The 21,230-nt window shown below is 41.5% G+C and overlaps 1 protein-coding gene across 7 annotated transcripts in view; it reads left to right on the top strand.

The window, feature by feature from the left end:
* LOC121064163 (programmed cell death 1 ligand 1-like) overlaps positions 1-21,230 on the top strand; it is a 34,866-nt gene that overhangs the window by 10,907 nt on the left and 2,729 nt on the right. For 3 of the 7 annotated variants that reach the window (XM_040545454.1, XM_040545451.1, XM_040545455.1), the window contains 5 exons: positions 8,835-8,963; positions 13,148-13,231; positions 13,645-13,694; positions 18,213-18,557; positions 19,717-19,752. In XM_040545454.1, coding sequence (XP_040401388.1) covers positions 13,224-13,231; positions 13,645-13,694; positions 18,213-18,557; positions 19,717-19,752 — 439 coding nt within the window. In that variant the 5' untranslated portion in view covers positions 8,835-8,963; positions 13,148-13,223. The other 4 variants (XM_040545453.1, XM_040545449.1, XM_040545450.1 and 1 more) reach the window with 2 other exon arrangements.

Below are 21,230 nucleotides of genomic sequence, written 5' to 3'. Positions count from 1 at the left end.
TATCACAAAGAGTATATTCCTACAACATTTGAGATTATTTTGCTTTAGATCAATTAGTTGATTGCAAAGATGTTTGTGTGTATCTATAATTCTTGTCTGCTGAGGTTGATAATAATCTAATCACAGAATTTACCTCTTCAGTGATGAAAAGTGAGGTCTAGAGATCAGAATGTAAGTCGGTGCTAATACATGAAATTGCAAGCCTTGTTTGGGATGTGCTGTTTATACCCTCCGTTTCCAGTCTGGGGCTGGTTGGAAATATACTGTAAGTTTAAGTTTACCTAAACTTTCACAGGGGGTTTCCCATAATGAAAGTGCAGAACCACAGAGAGGTCAGGCTGGTCTTTCACATTATGAAAGTTTGTGGGTTTGCACAAACTGCCTCTTTCTTTACAAGTTACTACTTAACCTCACATTTAAAACTGCAAAAACACATTACAGTTCTGTTCAGTATCTCTGACACTGAAAAGAGTTAAGTTTGGTGAATGAAATAGAGACCTTACAGCAGCTACCTGTGCATTGCTCTACCAGCATAGGTCAAGCCTGGCTACCTAGCCAGTGAGCCGCCTTTATAGCACAGTTGTATGAAGTTAATCCTGTTACTCATTGCTAAGGCACTCTGTTTGGGTCCAGGGCCACATCTAAAGTGCTCTTCACCCCAACACTCGAGATAACCCAGTTGTGTTGTAATAGCATCTGATGGCAGTAGACAAGACATCTGGATAGTGTTCATATACTTGACACCATCTGGTTGCTTTCAGCTATGGCCTACTTTCAGATGACAAGTGTTATGCTCTGTAGTATTAAACACAGTAACTGATGAAAGGGTTATATCACCACAACTGAAGCAAGCTCCTTTTGAGAAAATGAAACAATTTGCTAAAAGAGCTCCATTATCACTAAGCTATATCATCATAGAAGAGTAAACTGAAGACCGCTTTAAAAATATCTCTACCCTTAAGAGCAACTTTCAGGACTTATATCCCCAACATAACTTGGAGATATAAGTGCTGTAATTAATTTGCATGTTGGGTTCTTATCTTCTAATTAATAAGTTCAAAGACTGGCTTATTTTTACTCTCTTCTGCTCTCACAATCCAGAAAGATCAATACCAGCTAATGGTTTGAAGATGCAATGAACAGTTCACAACCTAGTTTCTCAACCTTGGTATTTTTTTTCCTTATGTGATCAAGCAAAGCACCCTTCTAATTCTTCATCCTCCTCCCCAGCACCCTTTGTAGCCCATAGACAAGTCCAAGGCTAAACCACACCACCATCTCTGGCAGTTCAATCAGTGCTACCGGGGAAGAAAAGAAACCATGAAGTCAAGTCCAACAGTTGAGTAGTGATTTCTTCAGAGCTTGCTAGGCTTGGGACACTGGATTCTGTTGGCTTGTAACAACTCCAAACTTGTCTGAGGCGTTACTTCCCCAAAGCACAGCAAAAGTTATTGCTTCAAAACAGAAATTGGATCTGACAGAGTTTGGGCCCCCACACCTTAAGCTTGCTATCTCACTGCCTTAACTGTAATAGGGCTGTTTGTTAGGGTCACTGTTTAGGAGTACATGACTACAACCTGTTATCAGTTAGTACATAAACCAACAGCCAGATGTTCCATGGAGCAGAAAATTGAAGTGCGGGGAGGGCCAAGGAAGCAGGGAGGTCAGTTGTGCCCTCTGAATATCATGGCTTGCAACGTTGCCACTGCTGATTTGCAATGGGAAAATGAAGTCACAGAAAAGTGTTGCAGTAGGAAATGTGATGGCACAAGAAACTATGACTTCCATCTTACCCTGTCCCTCTGCTTTCCCCAGAGGAAGAGACCCTTCCACTGCAAAGCAGTCTTTTTTTTTCCCCTCTGGTTTTGCATTATTGTTTTATTTGAAAAAAAACACAACATATATTCAAGAACAGAGTTATCTCCCAACTCTGGAAAAGCAGCACTCCAGGCAAGATACAGCCCTCACCTAAAAATCATTCACAAAGAACTCCACTGAAGGCCTACACAGTCTCTAGTAGGAATGTCAAGACACTGAACCACCACAGAAAGAGGAAAACAGGTACACACATACACCAAGACACACACACCATTTATAAAAGTGAAACCACTTTCAGTAGGTTTCCCACATCTTCTTATAGAAGAGACCAGGCAACTTTTGAAAGTTAGTTGTACCCACACATGACCATAGGAAGAAAAGGGTGCTGTTATTAGAGAAGGAGGAAGGTGCCACTTCCTTCCTGTGCCAAGGATCTGAATAAAAATATCTACAGGAAAGAAATATAAATGGACTTTCAAAGTGCTCTGAAAGGAAGGAGCTCCTCTCTTTCCTTCCAAACCCCAACCTTGCTCCTTTGGAAAGAACCCAGCACCTTCTTGTGTGGTCATGATTAGAAATTTAGGGTAGGGGGAGGAGGGAGAGTAATGCTATTACATCGATAACTGACAAAAGGACTTTGAGGACAGGAATGAGACAATATCTGACAATGTTTACAACACTTGAGATGCTGGTTTTAGATTGTAAAAGGATTTGGCTGAACTAGATCTGAACCAAACATTAACAAAGTCTGAAAGCTTTAAGAAGACTGAGAAAAATTCCAGAGTACATGGCTTGCATGAAGTGCTTAAGACCCCATCGCATCTTTTCTCTAATCATATAAATTGACTGTTAAAGATATTTCCTTCAGACAGATATATGTATATATTATATACACATCTACCTCAGTTCTCAAGCCAGTAGTCCACATTCCTCTCCTCCAACATCTGGGCAAAATAACATGGGCATCTCAACATTATTCTACATCGTATATTGTATATTCTTCCCATTAATTCAATATAGGATTGCTCTCCACTTGGAAAAATTACAGCTTAGCAAAACAAACAAATTGTTCACAGGCATTTTTAAGGTCTCCTGTTTGAAGCCTTATTTTTAGTTCTCTCTGATGGACAGAAGTTAATCAGACATCAACATTCTTGCATTTGTACCAGAACCATTTAACTAGAAACATTCAGCTCTGATACCAAAAAAACCTTGGTTCAAAAGGCTGTGTAGACTTCTGCTTTGACTGAAAGTAAAATATTCATAAATATTGTCACAAAACAGGGGCTGGGTAGGTAATTCTGTTTTCTTTTTTTTTTTTTTTTTTAAAGCCTGCGATATTTGGCAACTGTCAATTTAATTTTTGTCATTGGTTCAAGAGTCCTTGAATCACTAGAACTTAATGTTTTCACTAGAGTAAAGTTTACACTCCACAAGTGCTTTGTGCATTTCACTGTGTAACTATGGAGAAGGCAAAGAGAGTCTCCTAGAAAAGAGAATAGTTCTTTTTTAGTTATTTGTTTTCACTGCACTTACCTGTTATGCTTTGTGTAAGAAAAGTTGTCACTAGAACATGCAGGAATATCCGAGATACTTTCTTAGGACAAAGGTGGTACTGGGTACATGGTGTGAATTACTCTAAGGGAAATTTGTTCTGTAAACAGTTTCTACCTCCCCAGAACAATTTTCAAATAAACTGCAGCTGCAGGTCTATTGCCAACAATTAAGAAATAAAATAAAATCAACAAATAAAACCCACACACTTTCTCTGTTGCTTTAATAGAGCAATGTTCCTGATGCCAACAGCTCAGGCCAATACGAGCTCCTCTGGGTTCAGTGACTCTGACATCACTGAGTTAATTAACACGTTTGATTGGTCCTGAAATTTCTTCTGTGACTATAAAAAATTTATGATGTTGAACGCACTTATAAGCAACCATTCAAGTTGCATTTTGTAGTTCAGGAAAATAATCCAGGATGCGATACGGGTAGTTCCCATTGCTCAGGCGACCACTTATAATTGAGTTCACCCTCTGGGTTCTCAAGCCCTCCAAGAGGTGCCCAGCACTGAGCTTTGCCAGTTCAGTTGCAAATTAACGCCATGTTCTTGGGAAGGGCCATGAAGTGTTACAATGACCTTGGTTAACCTCAGTTTCTTTTTCTCCTTTCACCCTGGCATTCTGAGCTTTCATTTTCAGACCCGCCATTTCCTATGCTTCTATGCCCAATGTGGAAATGCAATAGCTACCAATTAGTCTCATTTATCTCTGACGCTCACAGTTTTGCTGCAAAGATTTTTGAAGTTTCTCTATCTTCTGAACTTCATCTGTTCTACAACCTTCTTCCTCCTCTCACCTGTTGGAAACTGGATCTAGTGTATGGTAGGGTCACAATTCAGGAAGATGATGCACTGTCTAGTAAGAGGTCTGACAGAAAAAGTTACCCACTGTATCTGTGTGGAATTGTATATATAAATCACTAATATCATCATGTCTTGAAGAAAGGTGGTTTCTACAATACATGAATTAAAAACCACCAAGAGGAGAGAGGACTCACTCCAGGAAACCAACTGGCAGCCTTCACAAACCCTGTGCCTGTTGCTGGCAACAGTTGGCAATAAATATAAGCATCTAAAGGGCAGGATTTTCCCAGCTCTCACTGTACCGAATTGGAAAGTAGTTTAGGAGATTGGAAATTCTCTGGAGCTAAGTGTGTTGCACTTCCTCCTAGACAAGACATCGAACAAAAATTAAAGACATTCTGTTGACTAGACCATTAGCACAAATCAGTCTCTCGAGCCTGAAATAGTTTCCCTTCTGCTTCCTAGGAAAGTCCCTCAGAATTTCCCTTTCTCCCTATACCCTGTGACCAGGCTTTATCCGCTGTATGAATTTGAAAGTTAAAAGCGAGGGATTTTTCCTCTTTCCTTCTTTGGACTGATGACATTTACTGAGGGGGTTTTATAATCCTGCCTTGGTGTGAAAGATAATTGCTGACTGAAGAAGGGAAAAAAACCTTGTAAATGTATAACATATTGAGCAAGACATAGCTAAGGCTATCACCACAAATACCTATGAAGTTATTACACTAAATGCTGACTGTTTAAAAAAGGCTTTTTTTTGCACTGTATAGTACTACTTTTGCACTACTTTTTTTGCTTTACAGTATAAAAAGCTCAATATTGTTCTTACTTCGGCTTCAGGAACTTGGCTCTTGTCAAGTTACATCCTCTTGAAGTTTTATGGCCCTTCAGCTGCACTCTGTCACAATGCCGTGCAGAGGAGATGGAGAACAAAGATAAAAGGAATTGCATTCATGAGCTGTAAGAGGCTTATCAGCTGGTAAGCGACGGAAGAAATTAAGGACTGATGAGACAAGTCGCAGGCTAGGCAGAGTGCTGAGGTCAGACTACACACCTGCATCAGTGGACAACTTGAGGCGCAGGCAAAGCGTGATCTCGCTTAAATCACCAAGAACCCCACTAGTCCAGAGGGCTGGTGACTGGCTGAGAAGCAGCTGCTGCTCCAACAGTGCCTGTCCCTCAGTTAGGAAAGGCAATGCCCTGCTTCTCCTGTCTGTTTGTGGGACGCTTGCCCTGCTCTGTCCTGCCCCTGATGTCCAGCAGCAGCACTCTCCTCTGCCCGCTTTTCCAAGAAGCTTGCACCAGCTATGTGCATGTAGTGAAGCATCCCCATCCTTCTGCAGTGGCTTACTTAGAAAGGATGAGTTCAAATAATTCTGAGTTTTTTCACTGCGGATGCAGAAAGGGAGCTCAGCCTGTTGAGTAATGGAGCTGCAAATTCTTTGCCGAAATTTAAACTTGGTGTCAATATTTCAGAGTAGGGATGTTTCTACAAGTAACAGACTAACAACAACATTAGATGACCACTCCTTCAATGAGAAAATTCTTTCACATGGAAAGCCTCTAATCCAGGGTGCTCAAAGCCCTTTAAAAACAAATCACAACTACAGTGGAAGGGAAAGACCATGAGGAAGACATCAACGAGCAATGAGAAATACCTGTCAGGTACCCCCCACACACACCCCAGTGTGCAAGAACCCCATATTTCAATCCATCTTGGGTCTTCTTCACTGTTTTATGAGGAGCTATATGGAGGGATTCATATCATTCGACACACTGCCTAAAGAAAAAAAAAAGATCAAGTATTTGAGAGGAATGGTATTGAGATAACCTGATTTCACCCCCTTCTCTTCTACCCCAACACAGCCTATAAGTGTTTCTCCTCAGCTTACGATCAGCAAAAACTTGAAAACATTAAGAGTTACTTTCATAGAATTTGAGCTGTCAGGTCCTAAGCGGTGCTACTAATACAAAGTGGATCATCTCTTTCTTCAAAAAGAAGTCTCATTTTCACAACCAGCTTTATGTCATCCAGTCTGAAAATACTAGTATCAATCGGTGTTGTATTAATCCAAGTAATATTTTTATTGACATCAGTTGTCTTATTCGTATCTTCACGACTTGTCACATAAGTGAATCTAAGCATCACTTTAGCTGTTTGGTCATTGAACAGTGATCCAGAATCAGGCAATGTCACTGATATAAGGGTCGTTTGAGCAGATGACAAAAAAAAAAATCACAGTCAAGAATGAAGAATTAAGATCCTTATTCCGTGTTAATATTATACTCCACAATACCTCTATCTTCCAAGTAAATTAAAAAAAAAAGTAAAAAGACATCAGCCACAGAGTACTAGAACAAGATATTTGGACAGGAACTGTCTTCAAAACAAGAAAAAAATACACAACATTCAGTCAGCTGAAGGAACCTTCACCTCTTTATGCATCATCACTTCTGATGTAGCTCTTTAAAGCTAAGGTTTTCAAAAACACAAAGTAAACAAAAAACCACACACCTCAGCCTCTCTTGTGTAACTGCAATCTCTTGGAAGAACAGTTCTTTACTCTTCCTAAGAAGAATTTATTCATCAAAAGAGAAAATTATTTTGTTGGAACTGTTAAATAAAGTGCAGTGGAAACTCTCAGAAGAGCAAAAAGGAATTGAGAGAAAGAGGAACTTGGGGGGGAGCTGTCAGAAAGACATTACAAAAAGGAACAATAACTTTTTGGTTTCTCTTCAGAAGTTTCATAAAAGGGCATAAGACCACCACACATCACCAGTCACAGGGAATAAGTCTCACCAAGCGAGCACAAGGCCAAGCAAAGGGTGGGACACACCACATGCTGCTTAGGCTGTGCTTCCTGACCTTTCACACAGACAGATTCAAACCTGCAGCATTCAGAAACCCAGCAGGGCTTACAGTGTGCAAAATGGGGACAGGCAGGGCTGGGAACACTTCTTCAGGGGTTGAAGCGCAGAAATGGCTCCCCCTAAGTCTAGAGCCTTTACCCAAAGACAAATGGAAGGTGCTGCCTTGCCGTTCAGCAGAGCACTGGTGTTCTCTTGCAAAACTCATTGCTAAATCTAGCACAAAAGTTATGTTACATAAAGGACAAAACAGGTTTTAAGAGAACAGGATGCAAGCCTGCTACTGAACGTCACCGACAATTGCCTTGCAAAACTACCTACAGGACCACACAGCCAGTGACACAAAATGCCTCATAGATCCCTGTACAGACATCCTTCTGGTCCCTGGATTGACCTTCACCCCAGGGAAGCAAGCAGATGGCAGACAAAATTCCTCAGAAATGAGTGCTGGAAATATGGATTACATGGATCTTAATTCCCTGAGAATTCAGTCAGGCCAAACATAACCTGGAACTACCCAATAACCGCAAGGCTGTAGCATCATTTGATCAGGGTTTATATCTACTTACTTGCATACCAGGAGCATGCTTCCTTCCTTCTGAAACTTGAAATGAAACATGCCACATTTAGCATCAGTCCCACCGGGTCACCTGAACCCTTCCCATTTTGCAAAGCCACGAATAACTTTAGTTTGAGGGCTATTAGGAAACATTATTCTGAAATTAAAACTAAAGTCTAGAAATTGGAATACTCAGACAAAGTGTGCTAACTTGTTAGTGATCCTTTTTTGGCCAGACACATACAGAGTTTTGCTATTTTCCTCCAAAATTTTGGTAAGGTGTTTGGAAGTTTCAATCCTGCATACTTAGATCAGATGTAAACTTTATCTGCTGTTTCCCCCCACATTTTATTTTATATACATGGACATATATATACACATATATTTAAATATATACCAGAACTATTTATGCAGTCAGGAGAATAGATGGAAGCTCCCACTGTAAGACTCTGTATGGGGTACAGCTCTCTACTTGGAATGAATCACACACAGTCACTCTTCTATTCTTTAACCCCGAGAAGGAATAACATTTCAGAGTACATAATACAATTGACAATCTTCCAGTCCCCAGAGCCTGACTGTTGCTCACGATAAGCATTAGGCAGTGGGAAATTCCAGCAGCACAGGAAAATGTAGGCAAACCCAAAGCCCGCTCTCCACCCACCACGTGCCACCTCTGCAAATAGGTGGTGTGAGTGGGGCACAAGCAGGGAAAAGAGAAAGGAAACACGGACAGAGTACATGGTGCTTTGGTGAAAAGCAGATAAGGACGAGTTCGGATAGTTTTAACAGCTATAAACCTTACTAAAGCAAACAAACTTTAAAACCAGGCCAGCCTTCAGCCTCACAAGCGCACAAAGTTTCCTACGGTGCACCTGAAGATCAAGATCTTCCTCCAGAACTTGGCTGCCACCACAGCATGTTTTGTAGCTTAAAGGTCGGGACATTCCCCCAGGTAGCAAAGGCCACTTTTTCCCCCACTGCCTTGAGCAGAGAGGGTGAATTACACAACAGTTCAGCTACATAAACACTACTTGCCATTGTTCACAAATCCCTAGAAAATTACTTCTAAATCAAGGTAATTTACTTCAACAGCTAACACCTTAAAGTAGAAAGCTGTGGTCATATTTTGATACACACTAGCATGTCCCTCACTGATATCCCTGAACTCTTTCCTTAGACTAATTATAAGACAGCTGTCTAAACGATGCCTCATTTTGTTTATAGGTTTCTTTCAGATAAGATCAGAAATAATCACGCAGTTTCAGTACAGGCTGTTGCATCACAAGAACTTTATTCAAGAAGACATCATAATTTCTGCTCGTAAACTCGCTCATCAGCTTTCTACTAGCAAAGGTAAAAGGACCGCATGGTTACACAGACAGAACATTTAAAGAAGTGACAGAAGATTGCCTGGGTGTGTATGAGGAACAGTAAAGTGACATTTCTCAGCTCAGGGTGCGCTCAGGATTTCTCAAAGACAGGGAGAAAGGTGTTCCCCCCCCAAGCATAAGTAGTAGCAGCCAGTTAGCATAAGTTTATTTGTGAAAGCCAAAGGCACATGGGATAAAAACCAGAAGAAACCATCAGTGACTAAGCTGCAGATCTTTGCCAGGTGAATAAGGAGATGTTTCCTTCTTGGCAGTGGCTTTCATTCGTCTGCTAAATGCTTTTGACCAACCATTCCAGAACTGCTGGCGTCTCCTCCAGCTGGTGCCTGCCCCAACCTGTACCACCATTTATTCCGTGCCCAGCAGAATTACCTGTGCTACTCAGCCAGCGCTGGAAGTTGGCGAACCAAGTGGAAAAGATGCCAAACAGGTTGGTCCCTTTAATATAACATGCAAATGTTGCATCCATGTAGCCCACAGCAGCTTTAAAAATCGGTGTCATACCCAGCAAGCACCGCACAGAGGTACCCCCTCGGTGTCAAAAGGGTTCCAGCATCTTCCTCCTCTTCCTCCCTGCCCCAGCCAGCCCTCCCTCCCAGAGCAGCTTCTCACAGTCAGTTCCCAGGTCAAACATCCTTTCTGCTCTAGATCCCAAACCAGCCACTCTCTGCAGCAAGGGCTTTCACAGCTGAAACCAGCTGTTTTTTTCTGGTAGCATAGCCTGACTGCTCAGCTACCAGAGCTGCTGCCCCATGGTACAATCACAGCTGGGTCACACTCCAGCTGTGTCACTCATCACTGCTGGTCTCTGATGAAACAGCTGCCCACAGAACTCACAGAAAGGCTTAAGGCAGTAGAGAAAAGGAAAGCCATTTGCACACAGCACAGGCCCTTGACTCATGCACAGCTTTCCTACCCAAGGCATTTTCCCCTCCTGCTCTCCCAGCTGTCGTGACCAGCAGAGTTGTTCACAGAGGAGCATCCCTAGCACACTGCAGCAACGTTACTTCCAGGGTTAACAGAGCACTCCTGGAAAATATTTTAACTTATTTTACACGGAGAGTTTAAATGTTACTTTCCCCCCCCCCGCAGCACTGACTATCCTTCCCCTCCTCCCGGTGAACAGAAACAGCTTAAATCAGTTTTCTTTGTGACAAAGCCCTGCTAGTCTGTGGGCATGTGGAACACTTTGTTTTCCTACTTGGTTAATTTCATTTTCTTGCAGGCTGAGTGAACATGTTCAGTAAATAGCCTCACACCCATCTAACGTTTACGTCACGACAAAGATGTTGCCAAGAATTTCCAAGTTTTGCAATTTAATCATATGCTTTAATCACTTCACATGCCTTAGTTACTTCAGGCAAGTTAGCATGTTAAAAAAAGAGGTATTCATTCTTCTGGAAATGATTTTTCATTGAGAAGTCTTACTCAGTTAACTGTTTTAGCCTCTCAAAATAAAAACATGCCTAAATAATTCCCTTGTCAGATTAAAATGAATAGTAAATGGATTGACTTAAATCAAATGAGGGTATAAGAAACTAATGTATAACATTTGTTTTATGACTTTTTTTCAAATTTAAGCCTGCACTTAAGAACAAATAGATATGAAAGAGCAAACAAACTAATCACTTTAGATGCTGCTTCATACGGTAACTGAAACACCTTACACCAGCTGAACTGCACTGACTGGATCTCCTCTTTAGCATACCAAGAACAATCCTGGTGAAGGTTCAGCATAGACGTTTCCATTTCAAGCAGTGTCAGCTCAATCCAGAAAGAAATATTATTTCAAATAAACAGCAGTATATTGAGATAAATTAAGGGCCAGGTGCTCCAGCAGGAACAGTCTAAAACATTCCCATAGTTAGAGACAAGGAACAAGATACATAGAACAAGACCTTCCTTGCTCCCTCTTTATGCACAAGCCTAAACTTCAATAGGGAAGTAACAAAAGCACGTGGGTGAAAAGAAAGATCAACATTCACATGCAAGTCCAATGTAGTTTGGTATTTCAGGTCTGATCCCACTTCTCTTTCAACCAAGGCTTTTAAAGTACAGACATTTGTGAGAAGCAGAAACCCCATGGGGACTCTGTGTGAGTAAACCAGCCAAAGCCAGTGATGCAAAACAAGCTGGCTTGGCTGGAACAACAGCCTTCACTTGGCTCTTGAGTCAGAATGAAAACTGTTAGAAAAGGACTAACTTAAAAAAAAAAAAAAAAACCAACAAACTACATCACTTCTAGGGGCTCTGACTTTAGGGTCATTCCTGTCTGCTGCTACCGTACCTTTACACAGACCTCCTAGCTGGCCACATCTACTAACTTTTGAGTTCTTTCTATATAAGAGATATCATAAGGACACCTTGTTGCCAACTGAGAGCACAGGCACAGCTGCAGGACCACTGCAGAGCACAGCTGCAAAGCATCGGCCACCCAGCTGTCCTCCTTCAGCCCAGCAAGAGACCTCGCTGCTGCAGAGCAGCAAGTTGGCATGGAGCCACGGTCCCTCCAGGTTCACCTTGTTCTTGTCCCAGGGCCAGGATAAGTTTGCTGCTGGTGGTTTTGTAAAGCAGCCTTATGTAGAGCAGAACACCCATACAAAACTGAGAGTGAGGATATCGTCAGCGTATAAGTTTAATTTTCTAAAGGAAGGAAACATATGGAATAAGCTCACTTTGCATAAATGTATATCCTTGCTTGAAATAATAACCATTACAGTGGAGATGGAGGCAACCACAGGAGAAGGTCATCAAAAACATGCAAGACACATTGTTTTTAATCCTTGAAAAAAGTCAAACAGGCAAGGGTTTCACGGTGCTTACACCTCTGAACAAAATCCTTCTCTGCACCAGTTGTGTCAGCCAGTACACATCACCTGCTTGCTCTTCTCAAACCACCATGGAGCAGTGCACCAGCAGCCTTGTGCCAGCTCTCAAAACATCAGTCGTGCACACTGAGCTCAACTCTAAGCTAACCTCCACCACAAGAGCTGTATTGACCTGCCTGGGAGATGCCTTGAGCTTTCCAACACCCAAGACATCCATCACGATGTCACAGACCAAGCTCAACACTTCACAGTTCAGGATGTAGGGCCAGGGCAGGAATCCCAGCAGACGCCCGTCTTCAGCTCTCTACAAGAAGGTGCCAGATGGCTTGCACTGTGTACCAGGAAATGGCTGGTAAACAAAGCATAACCAGGGCTTTGTCATGAGGAGTGAGAGAAAAGCACAGAAATTCAGCTCTTGAGACTAGATTTTAGAGCATGAGCACACAAGTTTCAGCCCTTGTGGGACTAGTAGGTTCCCCCAGGGTTGCATTTTGGATCTTGCTTACCCCAGGAAGCACCATTTCATAGAGTCACACAATGGTTTCGGTTGGAAGGGACTTTGCAGATCATCTAACTCCAACCCTCCTGCCTTGGGTATGGACACTTTCCACTAGAAGATTCACTAGATTTCACCAGAAGTAACAGGCACAAGAACAGCCCTGTCACCTTTCCCTCACAGAGCTGACTCAGTGGAAAGAGAAGAGGACCTTGGCCAAGCCACTACTTTCACCGTATTATCTCTGGAGCACACTGGGGAGGAAACATCAATCAGATATTTGTATTCCTTAAGCTACAAGGTGCTGAGAAGATGGTGAGAGGAAGCCAAAAATGACACTCCTTTTCTTCTTTGCCTTTTTTTTTTTTTTCCTCCTCCTCTTTGAGAAAGATTTAACAGCCTGATTTAACAGCCTCCTCAAAGAAGAAGCTCTTTTAATCAGTATTTCCCCTACAGGCTTATCAGGTACGTCTGTGTTTTATTGGTAGATATGCTGCTTGGGCCATATTTGCTAGAGTCTGAGGTACAGCGTTTACTGCTCTTGATCATTATGATACCCACTAGGTTTCACCATCTTCTTTGATCTCCCCAGCTATAGAACAAGAATCCTATACAGTGGGCTGAAAGCTCAGGGCAGGTCACTGCATGGTTTATGACTCATATCCATCCTACATGTGAAAATAAATTCCTGGTATTGTATACACATAGTGAAAGAAGAAAGAATGAACCACAGAAAACCAAGCACTACTAAATATCTTATTCCCTTCTAGAGAAATGCTTATGGCAACAAAAGTCACAGCACGTTTCACTCTTTTGCTTTTGTAGAGACTAAAGGAGCAGCTGGAGAGCCTGGTGAAGTCAGTGACGTGGAAGGGTTCCTAAGAGGTGGGAAGCCACAAAAATGAAATGGTAAGCTATGTTTTTTTCTCATATTGCAAAGCAGCTGAAGTTTGTGGGCAGAGAGAATTTTGCCTAATTACCAATAGAGAATAATCTCGGGAATAAACTATGGCTATGCATATGCAGTTAACTTTGTCTACATGAGAAAGTGAGAGGGTACTGTGGTTCTTGTGCTTATGACTGAAGCCCCATCCCATTATGACCACTGAGAAAGCTCAGATCTGCAGGCAGGATTTACAACACACCAAAACAAGACAACAAAGCAAGACAGGGATTTTAAGCCATCCAGTTCTGCATCCAAATTTTCTTCACGGCTGAGGAATTTGTGAAACAGCATAAATTATGCTAAAGAAAAGGTCATTGATCTCTCCTCTAGCATTCCAACAAAGTTTTCAGCATTTCTATTTCTCTCATTTTATTAGGGAGACTCTCTGGACGGTTGCCTGCTTGCTGTTTGCATCTCTACCCAGAGGTAAATATACTATAATACATGTCTAAGAGTTGTGGAAATATTTACCCATAAATACTCAAACTGCAATTATGATAATGATCCACTGGGAATCTTTGAACAGAACAAGTATGTGCCACGTTTTACTTTGGATTTATTTCATCACAGTGCAAGGTTTACAAGCGCAGGCAATAACTTTGAGATACAGTTTATCTGAAATAGGTGTTTATGAGGTTTAGGTGTTTCAGACTTACAAATCTCCACCTATAAAAGTTCATCCTGACCACAATCTTAGAGTACTCCACCATTTCTGTAATATTAAGGATGGCTTGAAATCTCATTCTTCATAATCCCAGCTGCCTTGTATTATTTTTATTCCTTACTTAACTCATAAATGGCTTTCTACAGGGATAGCAGGGCAAGTAAAAGGACTGGAGCCCACCAACCCTCTCTGCCCTAGAATCTTTGCACACGTACTACCAAGTTCTAGCACAGTTGGGCTTCTGGCATTATATATCATGACCATCCCTATTAAAGAGATAAGCTAGTACATGCTGGTAAGGGAGTTTTCTCTCTCAAGCTGCAGGGGCAACTCCCTGTAATTTCTGTATTTGAAGTTTAAGTTCAGCAACATTAAGACCTCTGTGCGGGGTCAAGACTCCTCCATTTGTTCAGAAATGCCCCACTTTTACCAGATGCTGTAGTGGCCCAGAAGGTTATGCGTCATCTGGAAGTGGTCTCTCCCTCTCTTCTAGGAGCACAGTTAGCATTTTTAGGGAAAACTTCCATATGTTTCTGCAGAGCTGCGTGAAAAGCCTATTGCAACTCAAGATGCTCTTTTGGTGGATGAGTGCACCTGTAAACACTCTGAGCCATTGAAGTGCTTACCCTTTGACTCATTTTTCCCCTTTAAATAAGGAAGTTCAAATTCAGTATTTCTGAGCAAGCAACTAGGATTGCAAACAGTCCCCTACCCCTCTTCAAATACTTTAGCACATAGGTGAGACGCTATCCTGTGAGGAATCATACAAGATTACCTTGTCAGGGTAACACATTTCAGTTTGAACTCATGAGTACTCACTCAACAAAACACAAGAATTTTCCCACTGCCACACTTCTAACACCAGAACACTTTTCTGCTTATCCCTTTATTTCTGTAACTTTCTTTGTTTAGCATCAAAACTTCACTAGTATTATCAAAGTGAACTTGGAGGTGGGTAGGGAAGAGAGAGAGAGAGGTTCAAGAGCCTTCCTCTCCCAGGCCCTTTTCCATAAGGCATAAATTTTGGATCTCCTCCTGGCATCTCACATTCCTCTGGTGCAACCAATACACAACTGAGAAAACAGAGATGGTTGCCACAGATCACCTTCAGGAGGGGGAGGAGAGACCAACAAAAAAGCCATGTCTCTAGGAGTTTCCCTGCACCACACTTTGACTACTGAAGCAGCAGTGTTTATTCATCATGGAGATCATATGAATTGGCCAAGTTACCACTCTTAATTTCACCTTGATAATCTTGAACCTTGTGCCAGCATTTAAACTCCAAATTGCTTTTAAAAGAACAAAACCGTGAAATAAAACCTAGTCTCACCTTATGTTTGAGTCCCACATCTGCAAGCGCAAGCTGTGTGCCAACACACGTTTTTGCCAGCATAGAGATCTGCACAAGGCCACACACACCGAGCTTTCCAGGTAGATAGATGAGTGCTGCTCACTCCACTCCACACATCCCAGTAGCAGGCCGCCACCATTCCTGGGGCTCATTGAATGAGTGCTTCAGTCTTCTGGTCAGGAAAATCTTCTTCCACACCTTCTGCTGTATCAAGGGCTTTGGTAAGAAGCTTAACAAATATCACCTAGTCAGCCTTAACTTCAGCCTGCTTCTCAAGGCTGGCTTTCATATTCAGCTTGTGCTCAAAAGTCTTCCCATCTACAAAGGACCTCATGAGCCTGGAGGCTCTGTTAATTAACTCATTACAGCCAGATTTCAGTCACCTGTTCTCACCCCAGACAACTCCACCAGAGCCTCCTCTTAGGGCAGGGTGGGTTGGACCCCATGGGTGTTTACACACTCATCGCTAGTGTTAAGAAATGTGTATACCACCTTATGCAGGAAATGAAGAGTTATGCTAGACTTAGGTGTGCTGAACGCTGGTGTCCTCAGTCTTCAGAAAAAGACTGAAGTGACAAAAAGAAAACTGATGCACTTCCAAAGCTGCTATCAAGTTTAGAACTGAACACAATCCAGAGATAGGACAGACACTATTTTCCCCTTTCCCTCATTAAACAAAATTTTGTCTGTTTTCCCAAATAGAGCAACAAGTTTTGCTGACTTTGGGATTATCTTTTCTTCACCTATGTGCAACTAAGTACACTGCTAGCACTCCTAATAGCATCCTGTGGACAGGATTCACCCCACCAGAAAGCCCCTCTGGAGGTTTTCTTTTTCCTGGGCTTACAAAACACCTGCAGCAGCTCCAGACACACTCCTCCTCCCACTGTAGCCAACCACGGTCAGCAATAACCCTCTTTCAGACACGGCTTTGCCTTGGAGAGACCACCGAGCACAGCCTTGCTCAGCTGCCTGGGGCCCCAAGTGCTGAGGGATGGAGCTCAGGCTGCTCCCTCCCCTCCTTGCCCCTCCTCACCTGGTGGTGGCCCTCCAGGTGTGCTGGGTATAGCTAGTGCCAGGGTACAGCACTAATTGCTAATTGCACAGCTGAGGTGACCTCCTCAGGGTGTGCAGGGTCATACATCCTCTGGCAGCAAGCATGCAGTGCGGCGGGTGCTGGATTTGATTATAAATAAAATAATAAGACAATTATTTGTATGTTACTGAAATTCTGGTCCCTGTGGTTTTTTTAGATAAAGGTTTAAACTGTGGGGCAAAAGTGGACTGGGATTTTCAGCTGAAAAATCTGCAAACCTAAGGAAAGCAGATGTTCGGTGAAAAAAATTTTAATAGAAGACATTCACTTTGCACTGTGATTTAGTGATCCATATGATACTTTTCGTTCTGCTTTTATGTCTGTCTGGAAGGACACAGTGTGAGAACAAACAAGCCTCAAACCAGACACTGATAAATATGGAAACGTAGCCCTCAGCATGCAACCAGCGGAGCCCTGGCCGGTATCAGAGACCTCACGAGGGAACTGGGGCTCTCTTTGGTCTTTAGCCCAATACATGCACAGATCTGGCAGGCTTACAGGCCTACAACACTAGAATGGCTACAGTGCCACCAAGAACATTTTATTTCTATATTTAGTCTGATTAATTACCCCTGATGCTTCTCAGAACTTTGGCCATGAAAACAGATTGAGCTGTTTCACAGTGAGATGTAGCTTTTCTTTCTGGCACAATCCCAAACTCATGCTGCTTTTGTTTTTGCTCCCTGTTGGGGACGAAAGTTTCCCATCCAAACTAATTCATCTGTTTTAATTTATAACATCATTTTGCGAAACAAGTTTGGTCAAAGCGTTAATTTCATTCTGTGCTGACAATACCTAGCTGCCCATGCTTTAATGCTTGCTTTTATTCTTTAAAAATAAACAAACAAGCAAAAAAAAAGAAAAAAAAAACAGCTAGAAATGCATAGAAACCTGGCCTCCCCCTCTGCCTGCCTGTTTGCTCACCAGCAGGATACGTTCACAGCGGTTCTTGCGTTTGCTGGAATTGATTGGTAACGTTTCTGCCAGACACACGCAGGCCACATGCACAGAGTATACCCAGGGACCAATAGTCCATCTCCTTGAGGCCTTGGAAAAGGAGCTAGAGGGAGAATGGCAGACCTTTTTGGGGTGCTGGGAGGATATCCCAAAGAGTATGAGAAGCCCAGAGACAAGTGTTAGGAGGAGCCTTGAGTGCACCCAGACAGAGTTGCAGAAAGGAGCCCCGTTCTGTCAGACCGTCTTCACCAGGTCAGGCTCCTTCAAGGACCCTGCACCTTATTTACAAGTCTGAAGCCATGACAGGATAGGTGGCAAAGGGAGCTGTGGGAGATCAAACTCCTTCAGGACTTTTCTCTTGACAACAGCAACACCTTTTTCATGCTTCTCCTTTTTTTTTCAGCCAGACTTCCTCCAAAACCAAAAGTTGTTCAATCACATCTGTCTGTCTTCACATCCCCACATCCCTTCCTCCCCTTTTGAACTGTTTAATTTAAATTATCTGATTATTCAATATATAAAATTATTATATATTAAATATATAAATTTATAATATAAAATATTATAAAATATTCATAGACACTGTGGAGAAAAATCACCAGCTAAGGAGACAAATTCAAGCAGCACCCACGCTGATGAAGTGGGTGCAATTTGCATGCAGCAACATCTGTCCTGCTGGGCACTGAGCACACGTAGCCCTCAGTCCAGACATAGCACGTGCTGCCTCCTGCCTGGCTGGGAGCAGGACACCGGCAGAAGAAAAGAGAGGAAAAGGCTAGGAAGAGAGGCAATAACAATGTGAGGAAGGAAAAGTATAGGAAAGTTGGTGTCCCTAGCTTTGCTGTGTGCTGAGAAAGTTGTCTGTTTTTATTCCAGGTCAACCAGACACAACGTGCCATGCGTTCGTTGGAGAAAGTGTCATTTTGCCTTGCGCCACCACCTCTCCCAGTGAACTGGATGTGTCCAATTTGATGCTCTACTGGCAGATAGAGTCTAACATAGTGCACTTTTTTCACAATGGGGAAGATAAGCCGACGTTCCAGAATACATATTACAGTGGCAGAACCAGTCTGTTTTTGGACCAGGTGAAGCACGGCAACTTTTCCCTTAAGCTCTCCAATGTCCAGCTAGAGGATGCAGCTGTATATTCTTGCATCTCTAAGCAGACTGGGAATCATCCCACCCCAACACAGAAATCTAAAATTCAGCTCAATGTATCAGGTAAGATTTTTGTTTAGTTCAGAGGGAAGGGGTTGAGGGAAGCATTTCTTGCAGACAAGCCACACATAATGGCCATTGTTGGTTGAGTTCAATTTTTAAAGCAAATCTTCATGCAGTTTCACTCTGTTCCTTGCTTTTGCTGGAAGAATATGATGGGAGAAGAAGAATAAACGCATCTTCGCTTCATCACAGCATATCCACAGAATTAGTAGGACTCCTGAGGGCAAGCCACCTGGCTCTTCCCCCTCCCTTTCCAGGAGACATTAATGACGTCTCCAGACTTTTAAGCATTTGGCTACTTGGGATGCTGTACTGTACTGGATCCACCTTGTTCCCAGGGGGATGGGAGAGTTTATTTCGTTGTTTGTACTTGGGTCCACGAAGCAGGATTATCTTCACCATTGGCAATTCAAAGTCCAGGCCAATACCCTTTCAGATGACAGGAAGCCAGTTGCTAATTACCTTTTGCCTTGTAGCTGTGACAAGGCTGGACTCATGAAGCAAGAATATTTTTTTTCTTCTCTAGGAAAATGACCAAGACCATAACCCCCAATTGAATAATGCCAAACAGCTGAGCGAACATGTTTGAATTACTTAAAAGTATGGCTAGTGGAATGCTCGGGTATTTGGTTTGACCAGTTGACTGACTGAAAAAAAAATTAAAAAGGGGATAAAAGTCAAAAGAAATCATAGTTTGTTAAGGTTGTTTGTACAAATTGGCTGGAAATTTTCATTATAGTCAATGACACACTTTTCATTCAGCTTAAAAGAGAAAAGATTTGTTTTTCAAGACGTTTACACCCTTTATATCTTTGTTTTAAATCACATAATTCTCAAGAGACAAATGCTTTTGAAATGGAAAGTGATATACTTTTGTTCAGCAAATCTAAAAGTGAAATGTTTTGCAGTTTTCAAAATTGATTTTTTTTTCTTTTTTGAAAATGCAAAGCCAAATTGTTTTCATCATCTCATTTTTGGAAGCAGTAAAGCATCTTTTCTTCTGATTTAATTTTGTAATCACACTTAAACTTTCAATTTATTTGTTAAATATATTCCTTCTAAGAAAAACTGCTAACCCTTAGATGAATTATTGACACTCTTTTCCTCAGGTTAAACAAATAACTTTGATTTTTGTGTTTTGTTTTGTTTTTTTCCCCAGATCGATCTAGCACTGGGGAGGAACATTCCGCTTCTGGTAAGGCAACAATCCTTAACGTGCTAAGTGTCTGAGTGATTACCTTTGATTAAATTAATTAATTTAAATTTATTACTTTGAATTTGGTAGATTGATAAACTGTGTTGAACAGAGAAAATCCAAGATGCTTCTAGCAAAATACAAACTTAGATCCAGCTGTTCAGACAGGGAAAAATTACCTTTACCACCAACACAGACCTAGACCACAGAAAGAGGAATACTGAAGTGCCAGTGGTCCCCAGTCTGTAAAGCCAGTCACCATTAAGAGCATCATAAAAATCAATAAAACACAGGTAACTTGAAGCCACACCATGCTGGGAGATAAGACCTTTGTAAATTACCACGGTATGAATGAACTACTAAATCAAGAGATTTGAGGGTATTTTTCAGTAAACAAAGTAATAAATATGCTAAAAATACAAGAATGATGACTCCACATAAGGTCCTTCAGGAAAATTTAAGTAGATCTCATCTGACAGCAATTCTGAAATACAAGGCATATGCTAAAGTCTAGGTTTAATCATTACAGAGAAGTAAGAATAGTAAGGTCACTTACAAACGCTTCTTAAGTACATACAATACAGAAGTGCTGTCCAGCCCTGACATGCCGTGGTCAAGAAAATGTCCCATAAAAAATCCTGTTTGTAAGTCAAATTATTCATAACAGCTCTACAAAATCTTAAATTGGTGTCATCAAACCTGTAACACTTTCTCATATAAAAAATAATGGCTGTAATTTGTATTTTACTTAGCGTAGCTGAAAGATATAATCAATTACATGACAATCATTATATTAAAGTTAATGTAGTATGTTCAGCCACAGTAAGATGTTGCAACAAGACTGGGTGGCAATAAACTCAAATAGAAACTAAGGAAGAGAACTGTTGAAGTGTTTCATCATTATCATGCAGAAAATTTCAGCTTTATACCTCATGGGCCATAAACAATTAAAAAAGTTACAGGAAATGTCTTTTTTAAACCTAATATAACTCCTCTTAGAGTTATATTAGGTCTATATTAGCTCTCCTGGCTTAGAGGTCTTCATAGAACATGAAGTTACATATAAGATGGTGCCGTATGCCTTCAGTGACACAACACTACATGAGAACATCGTAAAAGCAAATAAAACAGGAGATAGAATACTTCTAGCTGTTACCTTCCACAAGAAATATGAAATTGTCAAGGGTCAAAAATTTTAATGAAACTTTTTCAAAACGAAATGCAAATAGGGTGAGCATAAAAACGCCTGTATTTAAAGGAGATAACTGTATATATATTTGGCTTGGTTGAAAGCTCTCTGACAACTTTTCCTCAATAGAAATAATTGCTCACCATGAAAATGTATTTCTATAAATAAATAAATAAATAGATTAGGAGAAGGGAGAGTGTTTCAAATTTGCTATAGTAGGATAAACTGAATCACAAACCTTACACATCTGAAGGCTTTTCTACTGCTGGATTTTGGGGAGTGGCGGGTG

Source organism: Cygnus olor, chromosome 1, assembly GCF_009769625.2.
Source record: "Cygnus olor isolate bCygOlo1 chromosome 1, bCygOlo1.pri.v2, whole genome shotgun sequence".
NCBI lineage: Eukaryota > Metazoa > Chordata > Aves > Anseriformes > Anatidae > Cygnus > Cygnus olor.
Note: the sequence above shows the minus strand (reverse complement) of the source record. Positions and strands in the feature narration are given on the sequence as shown.